Source organism: Canis lupus, chromosome 14 (genome assembly GCF_048164855.1).
Source record: "Canis lupus baileyi chromosome 14, mCanLup2.hap1, whole genome shotgun sequence".
In the NCBI taxonomy this organism is placed as follows: Eukaryota; Metazoa; Chordata; class Mammalia; order Carnivora; family Canidae; genus Canis; species Canis lupus.
Window position 1 is genome coordinate 63,793,367 of NC_132851.1, and position 25,545 is coordinate 63,818,911.

Genomic DNA, 25,545 nt, shown 5'->3' on the forward strand with positions numbered 1-25,545 from the left:
CTCGATCCCGGGACTCCAGGCTCACGCCCTGGGCTGAAGGCAGGCACTAAACTGCTGAGCCACCCAGGGATCCCCTGGCACCCAAATTTGATAGGAAACAGCTCAGTGCCATTTAGTAATTACTAGTACTCATCTATCCCATCTAGGAACTTTTTCACAGTTAAGTTGCTTGATTTCAAATGCCTAGATTCAATCTGCAACATCAAAATATACTAATGATAAGTGTGTATATAAAATTATGTGTGTGTATATAAATATTAAGAATATCCACTGGGAACCAGGATTAGGTAACAATCGAAGGTTCTGAATGCAGGTATTCAGGTCTGCCATGAGACAAGAGCAAGACATTTCTCTGGACTCCTAATCCATTAACAGGAACCGTTGTCAGGATTAAGATAATTCCTATAAAGGACAGATCTACACCTGGCACACAGAGTCAGTGCTCAGAGACTTTAACTAATATTAGTATTACAATAAAACATCTATGGTAGCTCAGAAAGACTACTGTGACAGATCAGTTTTCTTCTGGAAGTCAAAGTTCATCTCCACCAACTCTGATAATCTGCCCCCTCAGTCTCCTTATCTTCTTACTTCATAAAATGTGCCCATCGAGCATCCGATCTAGGGAATTCCTATTCATGTTTTAAAATTCAGCTTATTTACCATTTCTGGGAAACCTTCCCTGACCCCTAGCCTGGGTCTGATGACTTTATGACCTTCTTCATAAAACAGTGTCCCTTTCCTTTCTCTCTTTATTTCCTCAGTGGGTGGCTTTAAAAAATAATGTCTCTATTTCCCATTCTACCTAAGATAAACTCCAAGGGGAGCAAGTACCTGCCTGCTTCTGCTTCTTGTTGCATCTCTAGCACTGAAAGTACATAGCACACAGTTAATGCTCAATAAATACTTATTGAATGAATGAATGAGTTAGCCAGATATCAATAGATCTATTTGTTCCCTCCTAAGAAGCACAAAGAAAGAGAATTCACTCACAGGAATATAGTCCTGGGAGTTACCAAGAGACAAAAATTGGAAAAACTAGTACTTGCCTGAAAGAAGTCAAACCATCCAAGAAACTGAAGAGGTGTGGCTTTTTGTACTTGGCTTGAGAATCTTTATAACATTCCATCAAGGAGAAACCACAAAAAGAAATGAAAAGTTACAAAGCAGAGTTCTGGGTACCAAAGGGGAAGGACAGAGAGAGATTCTACACAGAGGATGCACTTAACCCATTAAGGTTCGTGAACCCTGGAAGGTGACAGTAAGCAGATCATAGAGCCATGGAACTTACCTTCCCTCTTCTCATTCATTCGAGAAGTCATCAGATACTTACTGTACACCTACTATATATCAGGAATGGTGCCTGGTTTTATGGATAACAGGAGGAAGCATTACAGACACAGTTCCAACGCTCGTGGAGTTTCTAGTTCAGCACAGGGGAAAAAGGCATTAAAGAGATAATCTATGTGTGACCAGCACACAAAAAGGAGAACTACAGGTTGCTATAGTAACAGCATTGCCTGGAAAGTCAGTATATGAGCATATTTTGTTTTCTTCCAAGGAATTTATCCAAAGAATAATATTTTCATAATGTCTTTTTAAAAATTATATCTTTTTTAAAGCAACAAGTTGCCATGCTGACTTGTGTCTATTCCTGTTGCTTAACAGGAGTAAATTAATTTAAGAGACATATTATACTTCTACTATAAATTTATGTGTGGGTTTGGGTCAGGATGATGTTGCCTCTTCACTAGTTTATACGTAAAAGAAGAGGAGAGAGAAAATGAGAGCAGGGGAAAAAAAAGCTTAGTTATGAAAACCACGGCACTAAAATACTGTTCAGAAGGGTAGAGTTGATTTATATGAAATCTTAGGATTCTTAAACTTTGAAGTTCATAGCATTCTCTTCATTTGCGAAAGTTACACAAAGGGAATTCTAAACACATTAAAGAAATATCTATAATTCGCCTTTCAAAAATGGTATTCAATTCCCCATTCCGATATTTATACCATTCACTCTATCAATATTGATTTTTTTTGAGCACATACTGTGTACCAAGCATTGTTAAAGACCCAGAGGAAAGTGTTTCTATCCTCAGTAAAGAAACCTTTGCCCTCTCAACAATAAATGTACAAAATAAATTCAAGATAAATTTGAGACATGGGGCTACTGGATGGCTCAGTTGGTAGAGAGTCCAACTCTTGATTTCAGCTCAGGTCATGATCTCTGGCTTGTGGATTGAACCCCATGTTGGGCTCTGTGCTTAGCAAGGAGTCTGCTTGGGATTCTCTGTCTCTCTCTCCCTCTGTCTCTCCCCTCATGCTCTCTAAATAAGTAGAAAAATAAATAACATATATTTTTTTAAAAAAGATAAGTTTGAAAAAAAAATTTAAGTTTGAAGTGTCAATAATGGATACAAATAAGATTTAGAACACTGATATACTGTAGAGTGACTAAGGCTGCTGTTTTAGCTAAAAATGGCCAGGAAAATCCTTTTTTGAGGATATGGAATTTAAGTTAACATTCAAAATGATGAAAAGGATAGAATATTCTGAGCATGAAAAAAAAAAAAAAGCAGCATTTCAAAAGGCCAGAGATGAGGAAAATTTAGATTGTTTAAAAAAACAAAAGGAAGACCAGTGTGGCTGAAATACAGTGAACAAGGGACTATCAAAGTATTCTGAGATTAGATTTTTATAGAACACTGGTTCTCAAAGCGTAGTGTCACCTGGGAACTTGTTAAGAAAGCAAACTGTCAGGCTCCTATGCAGACCTACTGAGTCAGAAACCCCAGGTGGCACCCAGAAATCTGTATTCTGACAAGTCCTCCCTAAGAATCCCATGCCCACTGTGGTTAGAGACCCCTTAGAAAGAACAATGATTCTCCAACCCAGCTGCATATTAGAATCATCTGAACCAGCATTTAATTTACTTATCTTACCCCAGAGTTGATGAATCTGTATCTCTGGGCTTGGTGTCTAGGTATCTATATTTTCTTTTAGGCTCTTTAGATGATTACAGTACACAATGATTACTGAAACTACTAACATGGGGTCTTAAATGTTATGGTAATAAGTTCAAATTTTAAGGGGAAGTAACTAAAGGCTTTTAAGCAACGTTCATCAAATTTAGTAGGTTCACTTCAGCTCCTATATAAAGAGTGAAGAGGGGCAAAATAGAACAAAAAGACCAGTTAGGAGGTCACTATACTAACCAAAGTTGTAGCACTGAAGATTTAATAAGCAGATTCAGAACATATTTTATAGAAAAATCTTAAGACTATGGATTTTTTTTTTGGGAGAGATGAGGAAAGAAAAGGAATCCAACATAAGCCCAGGTTTTTGGCCTAAGAAATAGTTGCCCAGACTTTCTGGAGAAAAACATGCAGGCATGCATAGCTATCAAGTATTGATCTTTAGTCTTTTTAAATCTAAGATGGCTATAGGCATCCAACTGAGATGCTGAATAGGCAGCAGGATATACAGACAAGCCCGGAATGCAGAGGAGAGGTCAGGTATGCATATGGAGCCATCACTGTATAGATGATATTTAAAGCCATAAAATCAGATGAGATCATCTAAGTCGAAAGTGTAGATACAGAAGAGGGTGGGTAAAGCACAGAGCTGGTATAGCTGGTGTATGGACAGAGGACACAGTTGACTCATGGAAACCGAGGAGAGACATGGTCCCAGACTGTTAAAGCACAGGACAGTTGAAGATCTTAAGGCCTCTGTGTTGCTTCATGGCATACCCCCACCCCCCAGTTCTTGAAAGCAAAGTGACTTCAGAACCTCACAAGCATTTCTTATGACTATTGGCTGCTGAATAACTTACAAGTAGCCACTTTAGAGTTCCACCTACCATTAGGAAATCTTTACAGGAATAAAAGAAGAAATCCAAAGGTCAGACATATTAAGTGGCTTGTCCATACTCATACAGTTTCTTTATTCTGCCAGAATATGGCCTGGGGATGGCATTCACTGGTGCTTCCAAAGGACATAGAGCCCCCAGGCAAGAGGACCAAGACAGGAAGTTGTAGCTGTGTACAGTTCCTCCAATCTGGAACTGGGACTGACCTGTCCTGAGTCAAACTGGCTGGGATTATGACTGGGCAGTGGGCAAGGGCCAAGGCAGTACTATGATTAAAAATAAGAAGAAGAAGAAGTTAAAATTCCTTACCAGAGAAGCAGGTCAGCTGGGAAGAACCAGTAACCAGTATCATTGTGCACAAACAAGAAACAGTTGTGTTATGGAGTCTGGCACTAACTGAAAACTTAGAAATGCATACTTCCATCAGGCCCCTCTACCAACTACTAAATCAGAAACTGAGGCAGCACCTAGCGATCTGTTTTAAGAAGCTGTCTAGGAGAAGCTGGTGCCTGCTAAGCTTAGAGGCCTCTTGAGGAGAACGATGATTCTCCACTTCCGCTGCATATTCCTCAAATGTAACATGTGAGGAGTTCTTCCAGGGAAAGTCTACACCAATAGAGTGGAGATATATATACACACACAACACACACACACACATTTATAGATGTATGTGTATATGCATATTACTCTTATTTCCACATTTTATTGGGAGTCAAGGTGAAACATCTCCCAAAACTGTAATAGCCTGGGTTGTAATATTTGAGTTCCTTAGAGCCTTCAAGAATGCAAGACTTTGTCATAGTGGATTAAAAATTAATCCTTAGGGATGCCTGAGTGGCTCTGAGCATCTGCCTTTGGCTCAGGGTGTGATCCCGGAATCCGGGATGGAGTCCCACATCGGGGCTCCCTGCAGTGACCCTGCTTCTCCCTCTGCCTATGTCTCTGTTTCTCTGTCTCTGTCTCTGTCTCTCTCTCGGTCTCTCATGAATAAATAAATCTTTTTTAAAAAATTAATTCTTAAAAAGTAAGTAGAAAAACATTAGTAGAAAGTAGCCATATCTCAACATTTGGAAAAGCGACACTCATACACGCAACTTCCACCCCAGACCATGATTTATGAGTAATGGTCAAGTATGATGCTTTGATTTCTTTCTTGACCAGGAATGCATAAAAACTTATATAGAGTCATAGAACAGCAATCCTTAAATGAATCTCAGAAAGATTACAGTCAACAATTTCCTAATTTTAGATCCCTGGGCCTGTACGAACCAGTGGAAGCAGTAATGGAAATCTGGAAATGACTATCACTATGTCATAAGGCTGAACAAAATGCTAATGGGCCTAAGAGATCATCACCAATAGGTATAGAGCAATGAGTAAGTTGTACTCATTGGCAATCTGACCAGCATTTTTGTATGTTTTTATTATAAACAGATAGGAAAAATGATTTATTACTTAATAAAACAGTTTGGTTTACATGATATTTGAAGACATAAGGTCCAACAGGTGGAACAAAAAGAATTAGCAGTCTAATCCAAACCCCTATGGGAGGGAGTAATAATGAGCTCCATAAACATAACCCTAATTTTAAAACATTCTGCTAGAGGCACATATTTCAAAAATTTTTCCAAGCACAGCATATATAAAGAGGCCTCCTCTGAAAATTTTAGGTCCATTGTTAGAGTCTAGGACCAATATGATTCGGAATCTTACATCATCATGCTGAATTTAAGTCAAAGTTACCACAGTTGAAGTCAAAGGTAACAATGACATATGGCTGGCCAAACAGAGACGGAGATCTCACAGTGACTTAATTATATCTGGATCCACATCACTCTTTTTGATCTGTTTTCTTGTCCTGGCAGCAAGTTAATAGCATCCTCAGAGCCAGGTATGAAAAATAAAGGACTGTATGAAACCAAGCAGGAAGGCAGGAAATACTGGCACTCCTAAGATCAAGTATCCTGCAAGCTTAAAGGAATTATTACCCCAAGATCCTAATCACTATGTTAAAAGCATCCTGTTTCACAGATAATGCTAAATGAAACTTTTCCCACTGTGTTTGGGTTGCTAACATTTGCAGAATCTCTCACTAAGTGCTGTTCTTCATTTTCTCTTGGGCTTCGCATGCTCAGACTGGGTCCCTCTCTGATCATATGACACCTTAGCCTTTAATAGCATGGTCCTCTCAATCTATAACAATCTTTCACTTTTAGGGACATCACCAGACAGGAAATTTCTTACATTTTAAATTGAAGTTGGAAAGTACCATCAACTAATCAAAAATTCACCATGACCCCAAAAGTCTACTTCAATAATGCACTAAATGCAATAATAAGTTTAAAAACGCACTTTCTCATAGTTAGAGTTAGGAACCCACCATGCCACCTTAATTCCCATTCCCCTCAATTGCTTCCACCAAGTCGTAGAAAAAGCATACTCTTTGCTGGATTTTTTTAAAGGAACACTCCAGACTGGAAAAAAAATAAATAAATATGAGGGCATATTGACCACCATTGCCTGATGAAAGAGATACGAAATGAATGAGGTTGGTAAGACTGAAAAACTATTATAACCACCTAATGCCACAAAACTCTATCACTATCCCCAAGAAAAGTCTCACTCTGAGATTCATAATTTAAAATATTTTCCCAAAACAAAAAGCCTGAGAGGAATGTTAAAATTATGACTTATGCCTAGTTACTTCCATTCTGGCCAGAGTAAGACCTATATAGGAAAATTTTTCTGAAGCAGTTTGCTGTGTAGTAGGTACCCTGAGTGAGTGGCCAATAGCATAAAACAGAAGTATTACAATAATAAGAAGAAAAGAGGTCAATCATAGATGCTTACCACATCTTTGTCAACTCCGAAGAACCTAGTAAACGGAATAAAATGTTTTCATTTCATATTTCTAAGTAGAACCTAAGAAAGAACTTTGTAGGGGATCCCTGGGTGGCTCAGCAGTTTGGTGCCTGCCTTCAGCCCGAGACATGATCCTGGAGACCAGGGATCGAGTCCCACGTCGGGCTCCCTGCGTGGAGCCTGCCTTTCCCTTTGCCTGTGTCTCTGCCTCTCTCTCTCTCTCTCGTGAATGAATAAATAAAATCTTAAAAAAAAAAAGAAAAAAAAAAGAACTTTCTATATATGGCAGAGCTATATATAAATAAGATGGAGAATAGTGAGTTTCCCATCTTTAGAAGTCTTCAGGATAGCAGAGGTTAGAGTATCCCTTGGAGATGATGATAAAGGAGCCCTGCATCAGGTGGAGAAGGCGATGTGAACATTATAGGATTTTCACCAAGGTATTTACTTCAGAGAAGACTGAATTTTCCACAAATAAGGTCACAGGCTGCAGTATTTCTTATTTTGCAAACTTAATCATTACTATTATTAATCACTATTATTAATCACAAAATAGTAAGAACAAATAATTTTAAGTTGAAAAAAAAGGAAGGAAAAGGACTGCAGTAATAATCACCAATTTCCTAGGCACCAGGCTGGTAGGTAGTGGAACTGGAGTTAAGTTTGTCTGATTCTACACAAACACCCTACCCGCTCTCACCATGAGCCATTCCCCTCAACTGTTTTACAGAAGTTCTGACTTCCGTCATCAACAGTAGTTACACTTTCCCACACTGAACTCTGTCAAAGTATCGTAACTCTAAATAGTTTAGCTGGTGTTTCTTTTCATTGGTGTTTATTGATTTTTCTCACTATAAAACTCAAAATTTACTATCTTCTAAACATTTTATAAAAGTAGGCTATAAAAAAAGTAGGCTATAATGACCTAATCATGCTTTTCAAAACCTATCAGGCTATATATAATGTATTTTATTTACATTACTAACTCTAAAGTTAGACCTCAGTGCAATTATATATCCCTGTTTCTTCAATCAATAAACTAGAATTTGGAGAAATTTATTACAATTATGGAAGATCTGAACTTATCAAAGGACTCATAAACCACAATAAGACTAATGATAATGTCTTGATACATTTAGTGTAGTCCAGTATTGCTCAAAAATTAATCAACTCGTGAAAATAATTATTTAAAAAAAAAAACACTGAGTGATTAAAGTCCTTTGTTTTAGAGACAAAAAATTCCCATAACCTGACTACCTTGACAAAAAGTACAATTGATTTTTATATCCCAAACTCTTCTGCAATTTCACTGTTGTAACCTAATAATAGTAGGTTACAATCTCACTTTTTGATTGTTTTTTTTTTTGGTTCACCTTGTATTTCTAATAGTGTTAAAAACACACAATTTAATTCATGTTGTGGCCTCCTTCTCAACAACCAACACTGTGACAAGTATATTTAGGTAGCTTGGGATAAGAGAATCACCATGGGATTTGCTGTCAACAGAAACATGTAACAATATTGCGCTGCCACCAACTCCATGTCCTAACAACAAATTCTGTCATTGGCCTTTGACTCAAAGTATTCAATTAAACATCCATTCTTTATTCTTTTCTATGGTTTGCCATATGCATATGTGCATATGTGTATATGTGTTTATATATGTGCTTGTGTGCATATATGTATGCATATAAATATATATTTCTGTACATACAGATACATATATAGCTACAGAGTACAAACACTATAAATGACACAAAATTGAAATTTAATATCAAAATTAATTCATCTATTGACAGTTATTTTGTTTTATTCTTTGAGAGTCAAGGAAAGCTGATCTAATTACTCTTCATGCTCAACTTTTTTTTTTTACTTTCTTTACAGTAATGCACTGTAAACAAATATCACCAAAATGACATCAGGAATACTCCTTGGAGAATGGAAAGAAGAGAGATGAACATAGAGTAAATATAATAAGAAAGTGAGGAAAACATTCCAGGTGGAATAACAGTCATAGCAGGAGGTTTACAAAATGGCACAATCACTGATCAAACTTGAAGAATCTAGATGATGGGAAAAATGAGATTTGTAAAAGTCTAATTCATAACAAGATAAAACTGGGGGGACAAACTCTAGAAAAAAAGTTACTGTGAAAAAAACCTCCCTAAACTCCAGAGGAAAAGGCCCTGTGACTTCAGAGAAACTTTTTTCTATGAAGAAAAGCAACATTATTAAGGAACAGGAATCCCTCACCCCCCAAAAAAAGGAACAGGAATCCCTGGAGCATCCTGAATGCCCATGCAAGCCTCTTAATATCAATGACAGAGTCACTGATGTATGCTCATTCTTCTTTCCGTCTCTCCCTTGTGTATATTTGGTCCTATATTCAGGTAAACACTGGCCCTCCTGTGTATTTGTTATAGAAGTTACAAAGTTCATAAAATCAATTTTCCCCATCCTCCCTTCATTCTTAGGGCTGACACATGCAGACCTCCAAGACTCTTCTTAAGAGGCTCCTCCGCCCACCCATCCCATCCCTACCATCACCGGGGATTACTTTCACATAAATGTTTGCTTTTCAAATGTCTTGAATCACAAATATCACTTCCTCCAGGAAGCCTCCTACTATACTTCCAGGCAGAAACAACCTGTCCACCGTTTTAGCGCTCACATCTCATCTGGTCTAGGCTTACAACGTATAAAACTTTCTGCCTTGTACTTCCAGTCTGCTTTTGCACACCTCATTTCCAGCGCCCTTGTAAGACCAAGGTTATACCTGACTCACCTTCAGTATTTACCACAGCAATCAATATAGCAGAGCACTTTATATAGCCTAGTGCTTCAAAATGCTTTCTCAACTTGGATCAGTAAGAATAACACAGTTTTTAAGAATAACCCAGTTTTGACAGTTGAGAACTTTGAGGCTGGATTTAATTTACAAGAACTCTGTGACCTCAAAACATGATTATGCACAAGGGTATCATATCAATACCAAGGCACCCTTTTGTTCTTGTTTTATGACGATTTACTAAGAAGAAGGTATTTTAAGATGTGGTCAGCACTACTCTCACAGTTCTGAAAGCGTGTGTTGGGTATCCTGAAAAATTTGTATCAGAGTTTTAATGAAGTCAGGGTTATCAAGGCATTGGAAAGAAGAAGCATTATTTGCCAAGCTGACAGCAGAAAAAAAAAGTACTTCTGCTGCCCCGTTTATTTTGTTTTTCCATGTCTATCCAAGAAAGAGTTGCAGCATCATGTTTACATTTTTCCCCAATTTTTAACCCAGTTTTAAACTTAATTCTTAAAAATTTATGATACCAAAGTTAAGGGAGATAATAGAAACAAATCATAATCAAAATGATGTAAACCATATAAAAAAAAGACATAAACCATATAAAAAAAGCACAGTACAGGTGATATTCATAAATAAACATGAATAACAGATTAACTACAAAATCACTATTATGAAGAAATATTTTCAAAATTTAAAAACACTTCTGATGGATTTTTTTTTCACTTCCTACTTTATTCCAAGCTCACGTCCTTGGATATTCTTCATAGAAGATCAACTAAATCGCACGAGAGAAATAAAGCCAAAAAAAATTGGGAAAAACTTGACATATGTATGATTCTCAACTTATGCAAATCAGATACAAAATGTGAAAATGATCAAGGACTATGCCAAACCTTGCCTCTTTCCCCCAGATAAGCACGTACTGGCTACCTATATATTTGAGAAAGGAGGCAGAGTGGGAGATGGACCCAACCACCCAGACCTGGGTACACACAAGTAGGTACACTCCAGCTCCCAAAGGGCACAGGTTAACCAAATCTCAGGAAAGAAGCAATTAGCCTGTCATGATACTAGTCCCTCCAAACCAATGGAATAGAGAACTTGATCCATCCTTCATTTTGAAAGGGGCCAGTGCCTACTGCTTTTTTTTTTTTTTCCTTCTACTTCTGGAAATTAAAGGGTTAGGGGCTTTGAGCTCCTAATCCTGCACTGCTAAAATAGCCCAGTTTAAGTGCCTGGAGGGAAAACAAGGTTTCCAGTCCTTTGTTCCTCAAACCTTCTAAAGTCTCTGAAATCAGCATATAAACCGTAAACACACAGATCTCCCCCTGTCCTGTCAATAAAATACATGACACCTTTCTTGGAAATGTTCCATGGGAGATGATGGGCCTTCAGCAAATCAGACTCCTCTCACAAAAGCAGATGTTCAAATGTCAACATCTAAAGATCAGCCCTCAAAAACCCTCTTTCCTAAATCCACTATAAAAAAAAACTACAGACTCGTATCGATTTTCAGTATCAAACATTTCTTTTACTAGATTGAGCTGTATTTACAATCACTGGTCAAATGTTCTTAATCCTGGGCACACCAGGTCATAATACTTTTTTAAGCAGACTTTTTTAAAAGAGTCTCTGAAGCCAGACTTACTGAAATAGGCATGGCAAGAGTTGAGGGGACTAAATCCCAAAGCAAAAGTCTCTAGGCAGGGGAACCTTAAGGCTGTGTTCTTTATATTTGTTTGCAGTTGTCCTCCAAAGACTTCATTTGGCCACGCCCCAAATCTAAGAAAGATAAAATACCTCCAATATTAACCAGATGTGACCATCAGATATTTCAAAAAAGAGGTCCTATATACAGTTTCCAAATTGCTCACCTCAAGCTTCGAAGACGCCCCGTCCTAACAGTGAAGATCCCTGTGAAATGCCTCAAGGAGCCTAAAAGTCATTTGGAATAAGAACAAGGCAGGAGGAAGAGACACCAGGAGAAAGAGTTTCTCCCATCTGTATTTTAAGCAGGCCTTTCCTGAATTTCTCCATTTCGTATATTGCTTTATTAGATAACTCCTGGTGATTTCATTTGAAGGAAGAATTCCAAATGTCAAAAATGCTGAAAATTTCTGTCCTAGATAGACTCCCTTGATCATGAAATCAGTCCACAAGGAAATCACTGAGCTGGAATAACCCAGGAAAGCCATTAGCAGTCGGCTCTTCCACTCCCATGCAGTTCCCTCTAATTCTAATCCAGGGGAATTAACAGAGCAATATTGTTCCAGCAAGTCTAGAGAAATTTAGTTTCCTTATGTTATGAAATACATGAAATAAAGCCTACTAACCAAACAACCCTTTATTTTGGCACATTTATAGACCACAAAATATGATTGTGAGCTGCCACTGCTCGCAGGGGAGATTTAATGGTGTTACAGAGTAAATGCCAGGGCTCTGTGGAATAAGGAAATCTATTTTCAGCTGGGATTCTCAGCCAGAAGTGTCTTCCCACTAAGAAGTGTGTGAAATTTCAGAAATGTCGAAGCAGAGAGGTAAAGCATGTCAACACCCTCTAGCCAAAGACCACCAGCAGCACGTCTGTAGTGGACAAGCTGGATTTATTACATGTTGCATGGAGGGAGAATGCACAGCAGAGGGAAGCACAGGCATTTCAGTAAAAGAGTGTGAGAAAGAACCTATGAACAGGACGTGGGCTTCAGTTGGGTAATTTGGGGGAAGGTCTAGAGAAGCTGCACTTTGTTCTAGATTGGATGCTCTCGGAAAATAGGCATGATTCAATGACTGACCATCTCAGTAGTCCTCACCTATAAGTAGGATGGACTAGAGCAAGAATAAAGCTGTAATTGGGAAAGAATTAGCACTCACTCATAAATGACTATCTTGCAAAGAACAGGAAAAGATCACACTAGACAGGAACAGATTAATCATTCTTGGCCACACTGGGTAAGAATCATTGTCGATTCCTTTGTGCAGAAGACTCTGATGCTGATTTCAGAAACCCAGAGAATAATATTTTAGTTACCATGCATATTAATGTCTAGGTCACATTCTAGACATTGGCTCTGAATGTGTCACTTGAGGCATCTTTATATCCTCTTGGACACCTATATTAAGGCGCACCTTTCCCGCGACCATTTTACACAGTTCCCTGGGGTAGGTAGACTCTATCTCACTACTTCAGTCGAGTATCCAATTCCATAGGGGTAAAAACAGTTAAGTGGGATTGCCTGCTTTTCAAACTATCTGCAGTGAGGAAACTTTTCTTTTCTCCCAATTGATCTTGGACTATTTTGTAAGATACAACAGGATTTCATTACTAGAGGGGTGCCTGGGTGGCTCAGTTGGTTAAGCCAACTCTTGTCCAACTCTTGGTTTCACCTAAAGTCATGATCTCAGGGTCCTGAAATCAAGCCCCACATCTGGCTCCACACTCAGCACGGAGTCAGCTTGTCCCCCTCAGTGTGCACCCTCCCCTAGCTCATGCTCTCTCTCTCTCTCCCTCTGTCTTTCTCTGCCTCTCTCTCAAATAAATAAAGTCTTTAAAAAATAATAATAAACAAAAATTTTTCAAAAGAAATTAATTACTAGAAAAATAAAATGAGGGACACCAGGGTGACTCCATCAGTTAAGTGTTCAACTCTTGATCTTGGCTCAGATCATGATCTCAGGGTCTTGGGATGGAGCCCTGTGTCTGGCTCCATGCCCAATGGGGAGTCTGCTTGAGGATTTCTCTCTCTCCCTCTCCCTCTACCCCTCCCTCCACCCACGAATACACTCTCTTTCTCTAAAATAAATAAATAAATATTTTAATTAATTGTAAAAATGATAAAACTGGAGTGCCAGGGTGATTCAGTTGGTTGAGCATCTGCCTTTGGCTCAGGTCATGATTCTGGGATCTTGGGATTGAGCCCCACATCAGGCTCCCTGCTCAGTGGAGGCTTCTTCCTCTCCCTCTGCCACTCCCCCTGCTTGTACTCTCTCACACGCTCTCCCTCTCTAATAAAACAAATTCTTTTTTTTAAAAAAATCATAAAACAAAACACCAACCCCATTTTTTAAATTATTCAACCCAGGGCAAATACAGTAATTGTCAAATTGGTATAAAAGTTTCTATATATAGTCTCACTTTGGGTATTTATCTTTTCACAAGCCTGGGCCTGTGGACACACTTTGAAGTACCACTTGTTTTTAAATTTAATTAAAGCGTTCTATTTACTACAAATTAATTCTGAGAGTGCTTCCCATTTCAAATTCACGTGGCGTACCACAAGGTCACATAAAAGAGATGTAAGCAGTTTTGCCCAGGGAGAAGGCCTTGCTATTAACCACTCCCCACCACGGTGAAACATAAGTCCCTGTGGCTGTTTCTTATGTGCAATAGCTTCAAAGAACACATGGAGAAAGTCAAATCACTGGAAAACCATCCAAAACTGATGTAACCAAAGGGTTAGACTTCCCATCCAGGTACAGCTTCAATGACATTGTCTTCCATAGCAGGAAATTTAACTACATACTTGCTAGGCAGATATTTTTCCATTGGTATCTTTAGGCCAAAAGAGGCTGTACTTTCTACTAGACCTACTTGGATTTGATTATTATCCCAGAGCCCTTCTAGAGCAACGGCTTGAGCCCATCAGGGTAATCCTCGGGCATCTATGTTATCTCAGTGTCCCTGCTTCCATTTCTAAGATCGAGAAGGTCAAGCCTAAATCCCTATATAGCTAGCCAGTTAAAGGGAAAAGGGGGCTTAGTAATCAGCAAATCGGCCAAGTTTATTTACATTTCCTTCAATTAAACTTCCCACTTCATCTGTTTAAGGATTTATCCCATTCAATGCAATTCTGCAATTCTAAGAATTTGTTCCCAGCTTAGCAAAGTAGTCCCAGTTTATTCCTCTAATTCGTTGATTTGCTCCCCATAACCCTGCTTGCTGCTGCTCTTCCTGCCATCATCTTCACTCTTCCTCCTGGCACATGCCTGCTGTGAGCTTGAAACTCTAAAAAAGGCTTCATTTCGCATACCCACAGAGTCGGCACTGCCTTCTCTACAAGCCAAACCTACCATTTTCCCAGATGGAGCTGAAGGCCTCAGTCACTTATGTCTGGTTCAAAACTCTGTCCTATTCATATCTCCAAAACATATTTCCCTTAACTACCAATTTTCCAAGTTAAACATGATTCTAACATACATATACACAAGCCAGATATTTTGACACTTAAATCTATGGCAAATTTAACATCTTGGAGCTGCATGAGGATGGTTACCACTACTCCTTCCACCACTTCACAGTGCCTAGCACAGAACTTGGTCCATTACTAGTTCCTACAAATATCGTTTAATTAATCAATTAATGGATCAAAGCCTGGAACAAATGAAAACTTGTAGGGTGCAGTGGTAGTGTAGTATACGTACATACTCGATATCAATTGACACATGATGCTAACACCATATCTTAAAAATAAGAAATTAAAGAATCCTAATAATTAACATTCATTCAGACTTTATATCTATTTTCCTCTTCCTTATAACAACTTACTATAGCCCCAGAGTTCTTGTATCTATGATCAGATAATTTGACATGTACAGAAAGAAAAATACTGATTGCTAGGTAAGGTGTAAAAATCACTGTGATGATGCATTAAAATAAGTTTCTTGCCTTTTATCTTCCTCAAACTGATTTTCTAGCCAATATCCCACATTTCAAATATTAATGGAAGAGATAGAAAGTACATAATTTTTATGCTATAAAACTAAAAAATAATAGTGACTTAAGTTTTATACTCAATATATTTAAATGTATTATAAAACAATACCCTTTATTTGATTTATGTTCTTTTCTATCTTGGTAATACTGAATCAAGCTCTCTCAATGAATATTTTAAACTTTATCTTCCAGAAAGTACTGTCTTTTTTATTTCCTATTCAATGACTTAATTAATTCACATCTATCCAACCTTTGTATAGAATGAGAAGAATTTGAGCGATTCCTTATGCCTTCAAATCCCAGAATATGGTCTAGCACCAAATGCAAGCGTATAGATCCTAATCTAATGGAGTCCAACTTGAACACTCGGGACCTGCTACATGTGCTCTGTTCAGCTTTCTGTGCTGTCTTTTAAAACCCTACAGGACATCAAGAGGCAATACAAGACTGCAAAAATAAAGCCTAAAACAATTACCTCACCAGCATTCAGTAAAAGTAAAACATATGTATCATACCTCCTCTGGGTTGGGCCTATGAATAGAAGGAACAATAGCAAAAAATTCATGGTATTGTTGGAGGACCAGCTAAGGTAGAATAATTATAAGCAGGAACATAAGGAATATTTTGAGAACTCCCAGAAGAGTGACAAAACAAAGGGAATAGCTCTGAACTCCCAAGAAACAGCAGCCTGGCAACCATAGAAAGAAAAATGGTTGATTTTTTGAACAAAGACTTGGAGTCAACTGTGGATGGAAGAGGCATAAACACTGACACACTTTTCAAATAACATCTGAAGATACAAAGCAAATAAAAATACTTCACATCTGCAGAGTGGGTAAAGAAAGGTCAGTTACTATTGGCCTCAATAACAAAACTAAAGAGCAATATATATGGGTATTTTAGTTGAGAATAAAGAAAAAACTAAATCAAAGCCATGATGCAGAGAGAACTACATCTCATGTTTGTAAAGTAATGCTATTTGAACAAATTCTGACAAAGGATCTGCTCATTTCCCATTTTAGCATTCTGTGGGGAAGCAAAGGAATGCATTAAAATACCTTCTTTACGAAGATATCCAAAGTTTCCACATAAGAAGTGAAATACTATCATTTTGGAGGAATCTACATTTCTTTAGAAAATTTTCAGAATGCTTTGAAAGAAATAAGGAAATAAAATTACCCAATGTAACACTCGTGAAAATATAAGCAAAAGTGCTACAATAGGTATCTTTTGCTTCTTGGAAAATGCTGTCCTCATGGCAAAATTAAGCCAAAGCACACATCTTTGAGAGTAAAATGCTTTCTCAAGCTCCTTCCTGAACTTAAAATATAATAGTACGGCTTCCTTTCCACCTCTACCTTCCAAACCACGCTGGAGCCATGCTACGCTCCCAAACACCTGCAAACACATACACACAAAAGGGAGTCTTACCAGACCATCACAGTTGCTAATGGCAACAGAGGTTCCTGGAATGTCCATGATGTCACCAACATAAGCACAGTTAGTCTGCAAAGGCTCTGTTTTCCAGATTCTTTCTGAAGCACTTCCTGCTTGATGATCATTAATGGGGTCAGTTGTATTCTCAGGCACTAGAGATGTCTCGTGCCATTCCACAACAGCCCCAGGAGCTACTAGCTGAGTGTTGGGCCTTAGTCGCAGATGAAAATCTCTTCCAAATGCTGTGATGTTAAAGAACAATTGCTCAGAGTTGGAAGACACGTCCCTCGGTGACCTCTTTTTGTGATTTGCAGAAAGAATATGGGAGAGATAGTGTCCTTCAAAATTTGTGCTGACTGGAGTCACCAGCTCATACTCACTCTGTCCCTTTATTGGTAAATCTGTGGGGTGAAAAATAGAATTGTAGAACCCTGTGTGACAAGAGAACACAGGAGGACATAACACAGGCACCTCACAAGACTGTACCTCAACTTGCATAATAAATATATTCCTGAACTATCTCATAAGCATGAAATTTTGAGAACTCAAGTCATTTCTCAACTATACTTAGGTAACTATGGGTTCAATGAATCATTTTTTAAAAAACTGTATCACAATGTGAATATTCGTATCTCATTTATATGTTTGAGAGCATGAATATAATAAGTGTCCATAAACGATATCTGGCTTACTTATAATCAAGACATGCTCCCAATTAATTTATTATTGGCATAACTGACACCTGCTACAAGTTTTTAACAAAGCTTTTGCTATTATGTAGAAGAAATCTTTTTATTTTACTTTTTCCCTGTAAAAATCCTAGAGTTTCTGCCAATTACAACAGCTACTTTATGTTGGATTTACCATGGCCTGTTATTTAATACACTTAGTTCATAGCGCTGTAGTTTATACACAATTTTTCTATCATAACAAACCTAACAATCACACTTCAAGCGTGAGCAAACTGAAATTCAGGAAGTATGTGCCCAAGTTCAAGTAACTGTAAAGCTCAGGGATGAGTCCAAGTCATACTCCAAAGCCCATACATACATTCTTCCACCTCATAAATCACAGATCACTATCAGAAAATGAGGAGAATGGGTAAGTAGAAATCATAATTTATAAATTAAATATGCAGATGCTGGTCAGTCAAGAGCAAATGGCATTGCCATTTTGAACTGAATTCCTTTCATGGGACACATAACTCATTTTAATATGAATGTATTTGGAGTCCACCTTACATCATGGGTGGCTAGCTACATATTAAACTCAATTTCACAATTAATTCTCCTAGTTTAGCCAAATGTATTATGTCTGCCAACATGCAAACACCCTTGGGAAAGATAACGCATTGAATAAACCATTTATCCCTTACTAGAAATGATTTTGAAGCAAGATAATGGATCCTGGATAAGGAAATGAGGACAAGGATGAGAAAAGAAGACGAGCAAAATCCGGTAACAGAATTTAAAAGTCCCCCACCTTCATGATTCTAGCCTAAGACTAGTCCTGCAGTATGTTAAAGAACCCTGAAAAAAAAAATTCTATGATCCACGAATACTTCTCACCTAGCACAATCACATGTATGTGATCCAATAAATGAAAGCATAAGACTCATAAATGAGCCTACAATCCATGATCTTATAGAATATTTTCATTATTTTCCTGCTTTTTAAATCCTTCAAATAGTGTATAAAGTACCAGAAGGCATTTTATAATGCCTTGAAAATTCTTTGAGTGCATGTTGGTTATCACTATGCCATTCAGAATGGCCAACGTATTTAAACAAAATACCCTTCTTTATTAAATACACAGATCAAATAATACTGCTGTAAATATTTACTGGGAGGAGGAGTGAGGATTGTACTATCACAGAGTAAAGTGAAGGCCACCTCCAACACTCGGAGGAACAGCAGCACAGTCCCTGCCTGTAGTCAAGGACCTACACTAGGCATCAGCATAACCATGGACACAAAGATGTGGTCTCTCTTACAGCCAAATCCATGGGGAATACTTCTGTAAATTCTGGTTTATAGAAAGAACTGGAAACTTTAGGAATGAATTTGAGTGTTGCAGGAGCAGAGTGATGGAGAGGAAGGAATCCACAGTAAGGGATGAGTCAGGCTCTTCATGTGGAGTGTCAAAGGCTATCCCAAATTAAGTATAAATTCCTTAAGGACAAGAAACTCCCCCATTCAGCTTGGTATTTCCAGTATCATCTAACACAAGATTTTACATATGCCAGGGTCTCTTGTCAGTAGGATTTGCTTAACATGTATCAAGTCAGCAATGCAGGTAACTAGAGAACTTCTGCATTGTCTATGCTGCTACACACTAACTTACAGGATGCACTACCTGAGGTCCAAGGACCTTCTGGCTGCACTAGTAATCCCACTTGTAACTCTATTTAACCATTCGTTTACTGATTCAAGGGAAGGAGATTTCCCATCTCCGCTGAAGGAGATTCGCATCACCAAAATCTAGACAATATACTAATGCCTGGATTAAGCAATTAGAGAATTAGAAAATTTAGGAAGAATGCAAGGAGGCTCCTTCCTCCACACCCAAAAGGACACCCAAAGCCTCATGCTCACAGCAAACCATGCATCCTGGATTCTCTGGGACTGTTCCATTTTCACACTGTCAGACAGTAAGCTCTGCATTTTTATTCAGAATAAACATGGCAGGGATCCCTGGGTGGCTCAGCAGTTTAGCGCCTGCCTTCAGCCCAGGGCATGATCCTGGAGTCCCGGGATCGAGTCCCACATCAGACTCCCTGCATGGAGCCTGCTCCTCCCTCTGCCTGTGTCTCTGCCCCTCTCTCTCTCTGTCTCTCTCTCTGTCTCTCATGAATAAATAAATAAAATCTTTAAAAAATAAATAAATAAACATGGCACATAGAGCTGTGTCTTCTCTGATGCTAAATAATAAATCATTCCTAAAATGTGCACAAAAGACATACTGTTGAAATTAAACCCGGAAAGAATAATTTTCCAGTCGGCAATTATTGTAATCAAGGGAAAAAAGATGCACTTAGTAGCCCCTCAGGCTACCATCCCCTTGGATAGTAGTTAGCAGAAATGACAAAGGAGCCACCAGGTCACCTACCATTTCCAGGCAGGATAAATTCTGGGCACTGTGCTTTGGGTTCAAGAATATACCATCTCTGTGGAATATGAGAAATAGTGCAAGGGACCATAAGGGAAGTAGGAGACACTGAATGGGGAAAATCAGAGAGAAAGACAAGCCATGAAGGACTCTTAACTCTAGGAAACAAACTGAGGGTTACAGAAGGGGAGGAGGGTAAGGGAACAGTATAACTGGGTGACAGGCGCTAAGGAGGGCATGTGATGTGATGGGCACTGAGTGTTATACTACATGCTGGCAAACTGAATTTAAATTAAAAAAAAAAGAATATACCATCTCTAATTCTCACAGCAATCACAGCAGGCGGGTATTATCCATAGTTTACAAATGAAAAAGCAGGACTAGGGACACCTGGGTGGCTCAGTGGTTGAGCGTCTGCCTTTGGCTCAGGTCGTGCGTGGTCCTGGGTCCTGGGGTTGAGTCCCACATCAGGCTCCCTGTGGGGAGCCTGCTTCTTCCTCAGCCTATGTCTCTGCCTCTCTCTGTGTCTCTCATGAATTAATAAAAATAAAATCTTAAAAAAAAAAAAAAGAAAGAAAGAAATGAAAAAGCAGGCCTAGAAGCCTGACACAGAGCAAGCAAGAAGCCAAAGGAAAATTTCAATTTTGATCATTTTGACACTGAAGACCATGCTCCTATGCTCATATTCACTTTGGAATAGATGAAACATCTTGCTGTCAATTTCTAATTTAAGAGCTGACTTATAAAGGACACCTACCACAGGAATGACGACGTTCAGTCCACCGCAGCCAGCCAAGCAATTATTCCTCCAGTGTAGTTTCAAAACCTTCTCTAAAAGGCTCTTAAGTTCTCTGTCTTTGAGGGAAAAAGGGGGGGGGGGTGCAAGGGGACGGTAGGGAAGCCTCAAAGCTATCAAAAGTATTTTCATCTAAGATTACAATCATATAAGCAAATTAAACTCCAGTGTTAACACACCATATTCAGATATCACACACCCCACAGGGCCAAATATTTCCCCAAAGTGGGACAGCCTAGGGATGAGGAAGGAACTACCTACAGAATCCGAGAGCAGTAAGCGAAGTCAGTGCATCACCCTGGACATGTTCTTTGGTTTCTCTTAGGCTCAGCATCCTCAAGTGTTACCTGGAGGCTAGTAATACTTCCAACTTCATGGGTTTAGTGCAAGGTTTAAATGAGATTATGCAGAGGATGCAATAAATCCTACCTACTGAAAACTTAAAGGTAAGTTAGCTACTCATTAACATATCGCCCGTTGCAATTTTAAAATGGGAAACGATGCGACTGTCAGCAGAGGTGGCTGAAGGGCCACAGCAGCTGGTATGTAAAGGTTTTTGTGGGCCATAAATTCTACAAGCGCAAATGGCTAGAGCCACGATAAAGCCACACTGCAGTCCCTAAGTCCCCGAGCAGGACTCCGATGTAGTTAACCCTCCACAACTGGCTGGTGTCTGTGCATGCATGCTGCATCCCTCCAGGCGCCTCGGACAAGCTGCCTCATCTCACCGAGGAGCAAACCCACCACATGAGCCCCATACCCTAGTCCCCCTCGCCTTTGCAAGAACGGTTTCTGCAACTGGCCTCTCTTCTTTCCTTATCAGTTTCTCCACATCATTAGATCATTCCCATCAGCAAATAAATAAGCTGTCATCCCATCTCCCATCTTTGGTAAAAACTCTCATGATGCCACATCCCGCTCGAACTGAGACCCCATCACTTCGCTACCCTTTATAGCAAAATGCTCCAAAAGACTGACTAGATGTGTCCTATTCCTCTCTTTCCATCCTTGTTCTTTCTTGAACCCGACCCATTCAAGCTCTTGAAGTCACTAGTGACCCCAGGAATGGTCAAGACTCTCTACTTGCTGTATCAGCAGATTCTGACACAGCTTATTTCCCTTTCCTTGTTGCAATATGTTCTTTATTTAGCCTCCAGGATATCTTTTTCTTCTGGTTCTCCCCTTTCCTCGGTGCTCTCCCCTCCTCATTCTCCTTCCTTACACCGCTTGATTTCCATGACTTGTATATACCGCAGTGCCACAGGACCTGGTCCAGGGACTGACTCCTCTCTTCTGCATCTACCCACCCCGCATGGTAAGTTCTTCCCATCCCATGAGTTTGGGGGGCTTCACAATCATTAACCTACAGCCCCAGCTTTATCTGTGAGCTCCTCTCTTGTCAACTCCATTGCCTTCTCCATATGGACATTCCCTAAGCCTCCAGCTCCACATTTCCAGAAGTAAACTTCCTATCTCCCTGCTCCCAAGTCAGTAATTGACAACCCTATCCTCCTAGCTACTTGGACCAAAAACCTGACTAAACTAACTCTTGTCACATCACGAATCAAATCTTTCAGCAAATTCTATTGACTCAGCCTTCAAGATGTCTCCAAACAGTGACCGCAGCTCATCACCAGCCCAGTTACTACCCGTGTCTAAGCCACTGGTTCAGCTTTGAATGAGTCCCACACCTGTTCTCCTTGCTTCTGCTCCTCCCCTTTATAAATTATCTTCAAAATAGAGCAGGAGAATTAAGGTGGCAGGTCAAGTCACTCTTCTCAAAACCCATTCCAGAATAAAATGGGTTTGCTCACTCCAATAGGCTGGCACTGAGAATTCTCACATTTCAAGGTCACTGTGCTTGCTTTCCTCTGGGATCTCCCACCTCAATTCCTTCAGGTTTTTGTTCTTTTTTTTTTTCTTAAGATTTTATTTATGTATTCATGAGAGACACAGAGAGGCAGAGACACAGGCATAGAGAGAAGCAGGCTCCCTGCATGCAGGACTCGAACCTAGGACCCTGGGATCACTCTCTGAGCCTAAGGCTCAACCACTGAGCCACACAGGTCTTTATTTTAATGTGACCCTCTCCATGAGGTGTGTCTTGACCAGTATCCATCTCATCACTCTCTAGCCCTTTTCCCCATTTTACTTTTCCCCACAAAACCTGTCACTCTCTGGTATACTATAAATTGTACTTCTGTTTACTTAATTATTGTTTCTCTCAGTAGCATATGAGCTCCATGAAGGCACAGATTTTTACCTGTCCTCTTTATTACTATTCTCTAATGCCTAAAATAGAACCTGAAGTCACTAAATGAATACCTGTGAATGAATGAATGAATGAATGAATGAGTGAATGAATGGGAGCAGTTTGAGCCTGAGGGTATATCTAAAATTAGAATGTACTATTTTTCCCCAAATAGCAATTTATCACCAAGCAATCAAGGACAGCCAACTACACAAGGTGTCATATATCTCTACAGCCAGAATTTTGTTGGCAAATATTTCTACTTCTTACAGCTCTTTCCGGCCAGTAAATCAAACATTCCATTCTATCCAGATCTTATATTTAAGCTACTGAGAACCAGAAAGTAGATCTAGTCATTCAAATACCTCTCCTAGAATGCAGACCCAGAGCCCCTTGTACTTAGAAGCAAGCAGCAGGAAATCAGTCCCATTAGGCAATCCCTTTAGATATCCATAGAATATGTACACAGGTCAAAAATAAGAGACCTTGAAAATCATCTAATCGTTGCCTCTTTCTTACAATGAAGGCATCTCCAGTAATGATTTTTTTTTTTAAGTTAGACGTGGAGTGCCTTTAACCTGCTCTTGCTCTCTGTGAAGAAAGATTTTTCTCTGACTATCCTGAGCCTCTCCATCTCTTCTCTCACCCTTCACCAGGTAAAGAAGAGTGATGTCTGTGATTGGTAAGTCTGGGAAAGACAAGAAGTTTGCAAAGCTCGGTGCCTCCCTCCTCATTCTTCTTCCTGGGAAGGATCCTAAAAAGGAGCACATGTTGTCTTCCATGTCACCAGCAGCAAGCCCTGCCCTACCAGTGGGGCCTGACACACCCTGGCTGGGGTGTGCACATCCTATCAAAGTGGGAAGCTCCTGTTTCCCCCCAGCCTTGTTTGTAAAAGATATCTTTATTACATCTTTATATCTATCTCTAACGTGTTCCTTCAAGCAAGTGAGCAGGGTATGTTTGCATTCAGGATTTCCTCAGAAACTCAAACTACCCTTATGAAAAAAGCATTGTAGTATCTCCAGTGGATGACTAATTATAACACTAACAATTCTCCTTGTCAGAGAATTCTCTGAATTCCTCATTTGAGAGTTTAACTTAATGCCTCTTCCTCTTTGTGCTAAATCGAAGAGACACTTTCTTGTGTGTGTGTGTGTGTGTGTGTGTGTGTGTGTGTGAGATACGTGTATACAAATGTATACACACACACTAATATTAAACATAACCTGCACTGGGGCAGCTGGGTGGCTCAGTGGTTGAGCAAAGCCAGATGCCTTTGGCTCAGGTCATGATCCTGGGGTCCTGGGATCAAGTCTTGCAGCAGGCTCCCTGCATGGAGCCTGCTTCTCCCTCTGCCTGTGTCTCTGCCTCTCTGTGTGTCTTTCATGAATAACTAAATAAAATCGTAAAAATAAATAAAAATTTAAAAAATAAACAGAACCTCCATCAAAGTATTTGAGGAGGCACTGTTCTATGTTTCCATTTACTTACAAGCCCTTAAGCTGACCAGACTTTCCACTTTAATATCAACCATGTTAGAATTTTCTAATCTTTTCAAAATTTTAATCATTTCTGAGACTTTAGCCCCTTTTACACATGACTGTGCACATGTACATAATAGGTCCTCAGTAAATACAGGTTAAAAGAAAAAGAGAAACTTCCCCCCATGCTGAGACTTGAACAGATCAGTTCTCTGCCTAGGATAATGTGTCATATCTTCTCTTCACCCCTAAAATATCTAAACCAAACTTCTCATTTTCACCTAAATATTCAGCTTGCCTTTCTGACTTTACTATCTCTGTTCCTGATGTGCTGATTCTCCCAAACCTCCAGGCTAGAAAACTGGCTTCACATCAACTTTTCCCCCCATTTAATATTTTCAGGTCCTACTGATTTCTCCTTAGAAATTTGTCAAACGAATCCCATTTCTTCCAATTGCCTCCTTGTCACCATACACTGCAAACCCCAAAGTGTCAAGTCCAAACTCCCCAACATAATTTGTCACTGCCAAATTTTGTATAAATTGTACCAAAACACTATCTGAATCACTGCCAGGAAAGTTGTTTTACAGTCCCACATGTAAATGTCTAAATTCTGCCGCTTACTACCTTTGTGATTTTGGTCACTTACAGCTTCCACTTCAGTACTCATCTGTAAAAATGAGGTTAATCGTATTTAATTCATAGACTTGTAAAAATTAACTGGCCTAATGCAAAGTGCTTAGACACTATTTGGCACATAGGAAGGGCTCAGTAAACATTAGGTATTAATATTACTAGGCTAGTCTCTCTGAATAGTTACAATGGCTCATCATTACTTCAGGATATAATAGATACAGAAAATAGCTTTTCTTCCATGTTGGACATGAAAATTGCTTTAAAGATCTCTACTAATCAAATCCCCTCACTTCACAAATAAAAAATTGAAATTCAAAGACTAGTTAACTGAACCCAAATCAAAACCGAACTGTCATTTAAGGCCCTCTGTGCTTAACTTCTTTGCAACATCATCTCCTGTATTGGTCTATTGAGATTCTAATGGGCTCACTAGACCCAACTTAATCATGCCTGTTCTTAAAATCCTGCTCTGCTATTCAGGCTTAGGGAAAGGCTGCTGCTTTCTCTCCAGCTATACAAATCCAACCTGGCCTCCAGGGCCTATGTCAAACCCCATCTCTCCCAAGAAATCTTCCCTGCTATCTTGTCCAGGAGTACAG

The 25,545-nt window shown here is 39.2% G+C and overlaps 1 protein-coding gene across 4 annotated transcripts in view; it reads right to left on the reverse strand.

The window, feature by feature from the left end:
* Positions 1–25,545, reverse strand: part of ADAMTS3 (ADAM metallopeptidase with thrombospondin type 1 motif 3) — a 260,554-nt gene that overhangs the window by 222,711 nt on the left and 12,298 nt on the right. The window contains exon 3 of one of the 4 annotated variants that reach the window (XM_072775379.1): positions 16,669–17,075. The exons of 1 other annotated variant lie outside the window; for it this stretch is intronic. In XM_072775379.1, the coding sequence (XP_072631480.1) occupies positions 16,669–17,075 (407 nt within the window). Of the gene's footprint in view, positions 1–15,752; positions 15,888–16,668; positions 17,076–25,545 lie in introns of those variants that run through there. 2 more of the 4 variants (XM_072775380.1, XM_072775381.1) reach the window with 2 other exon arrangements.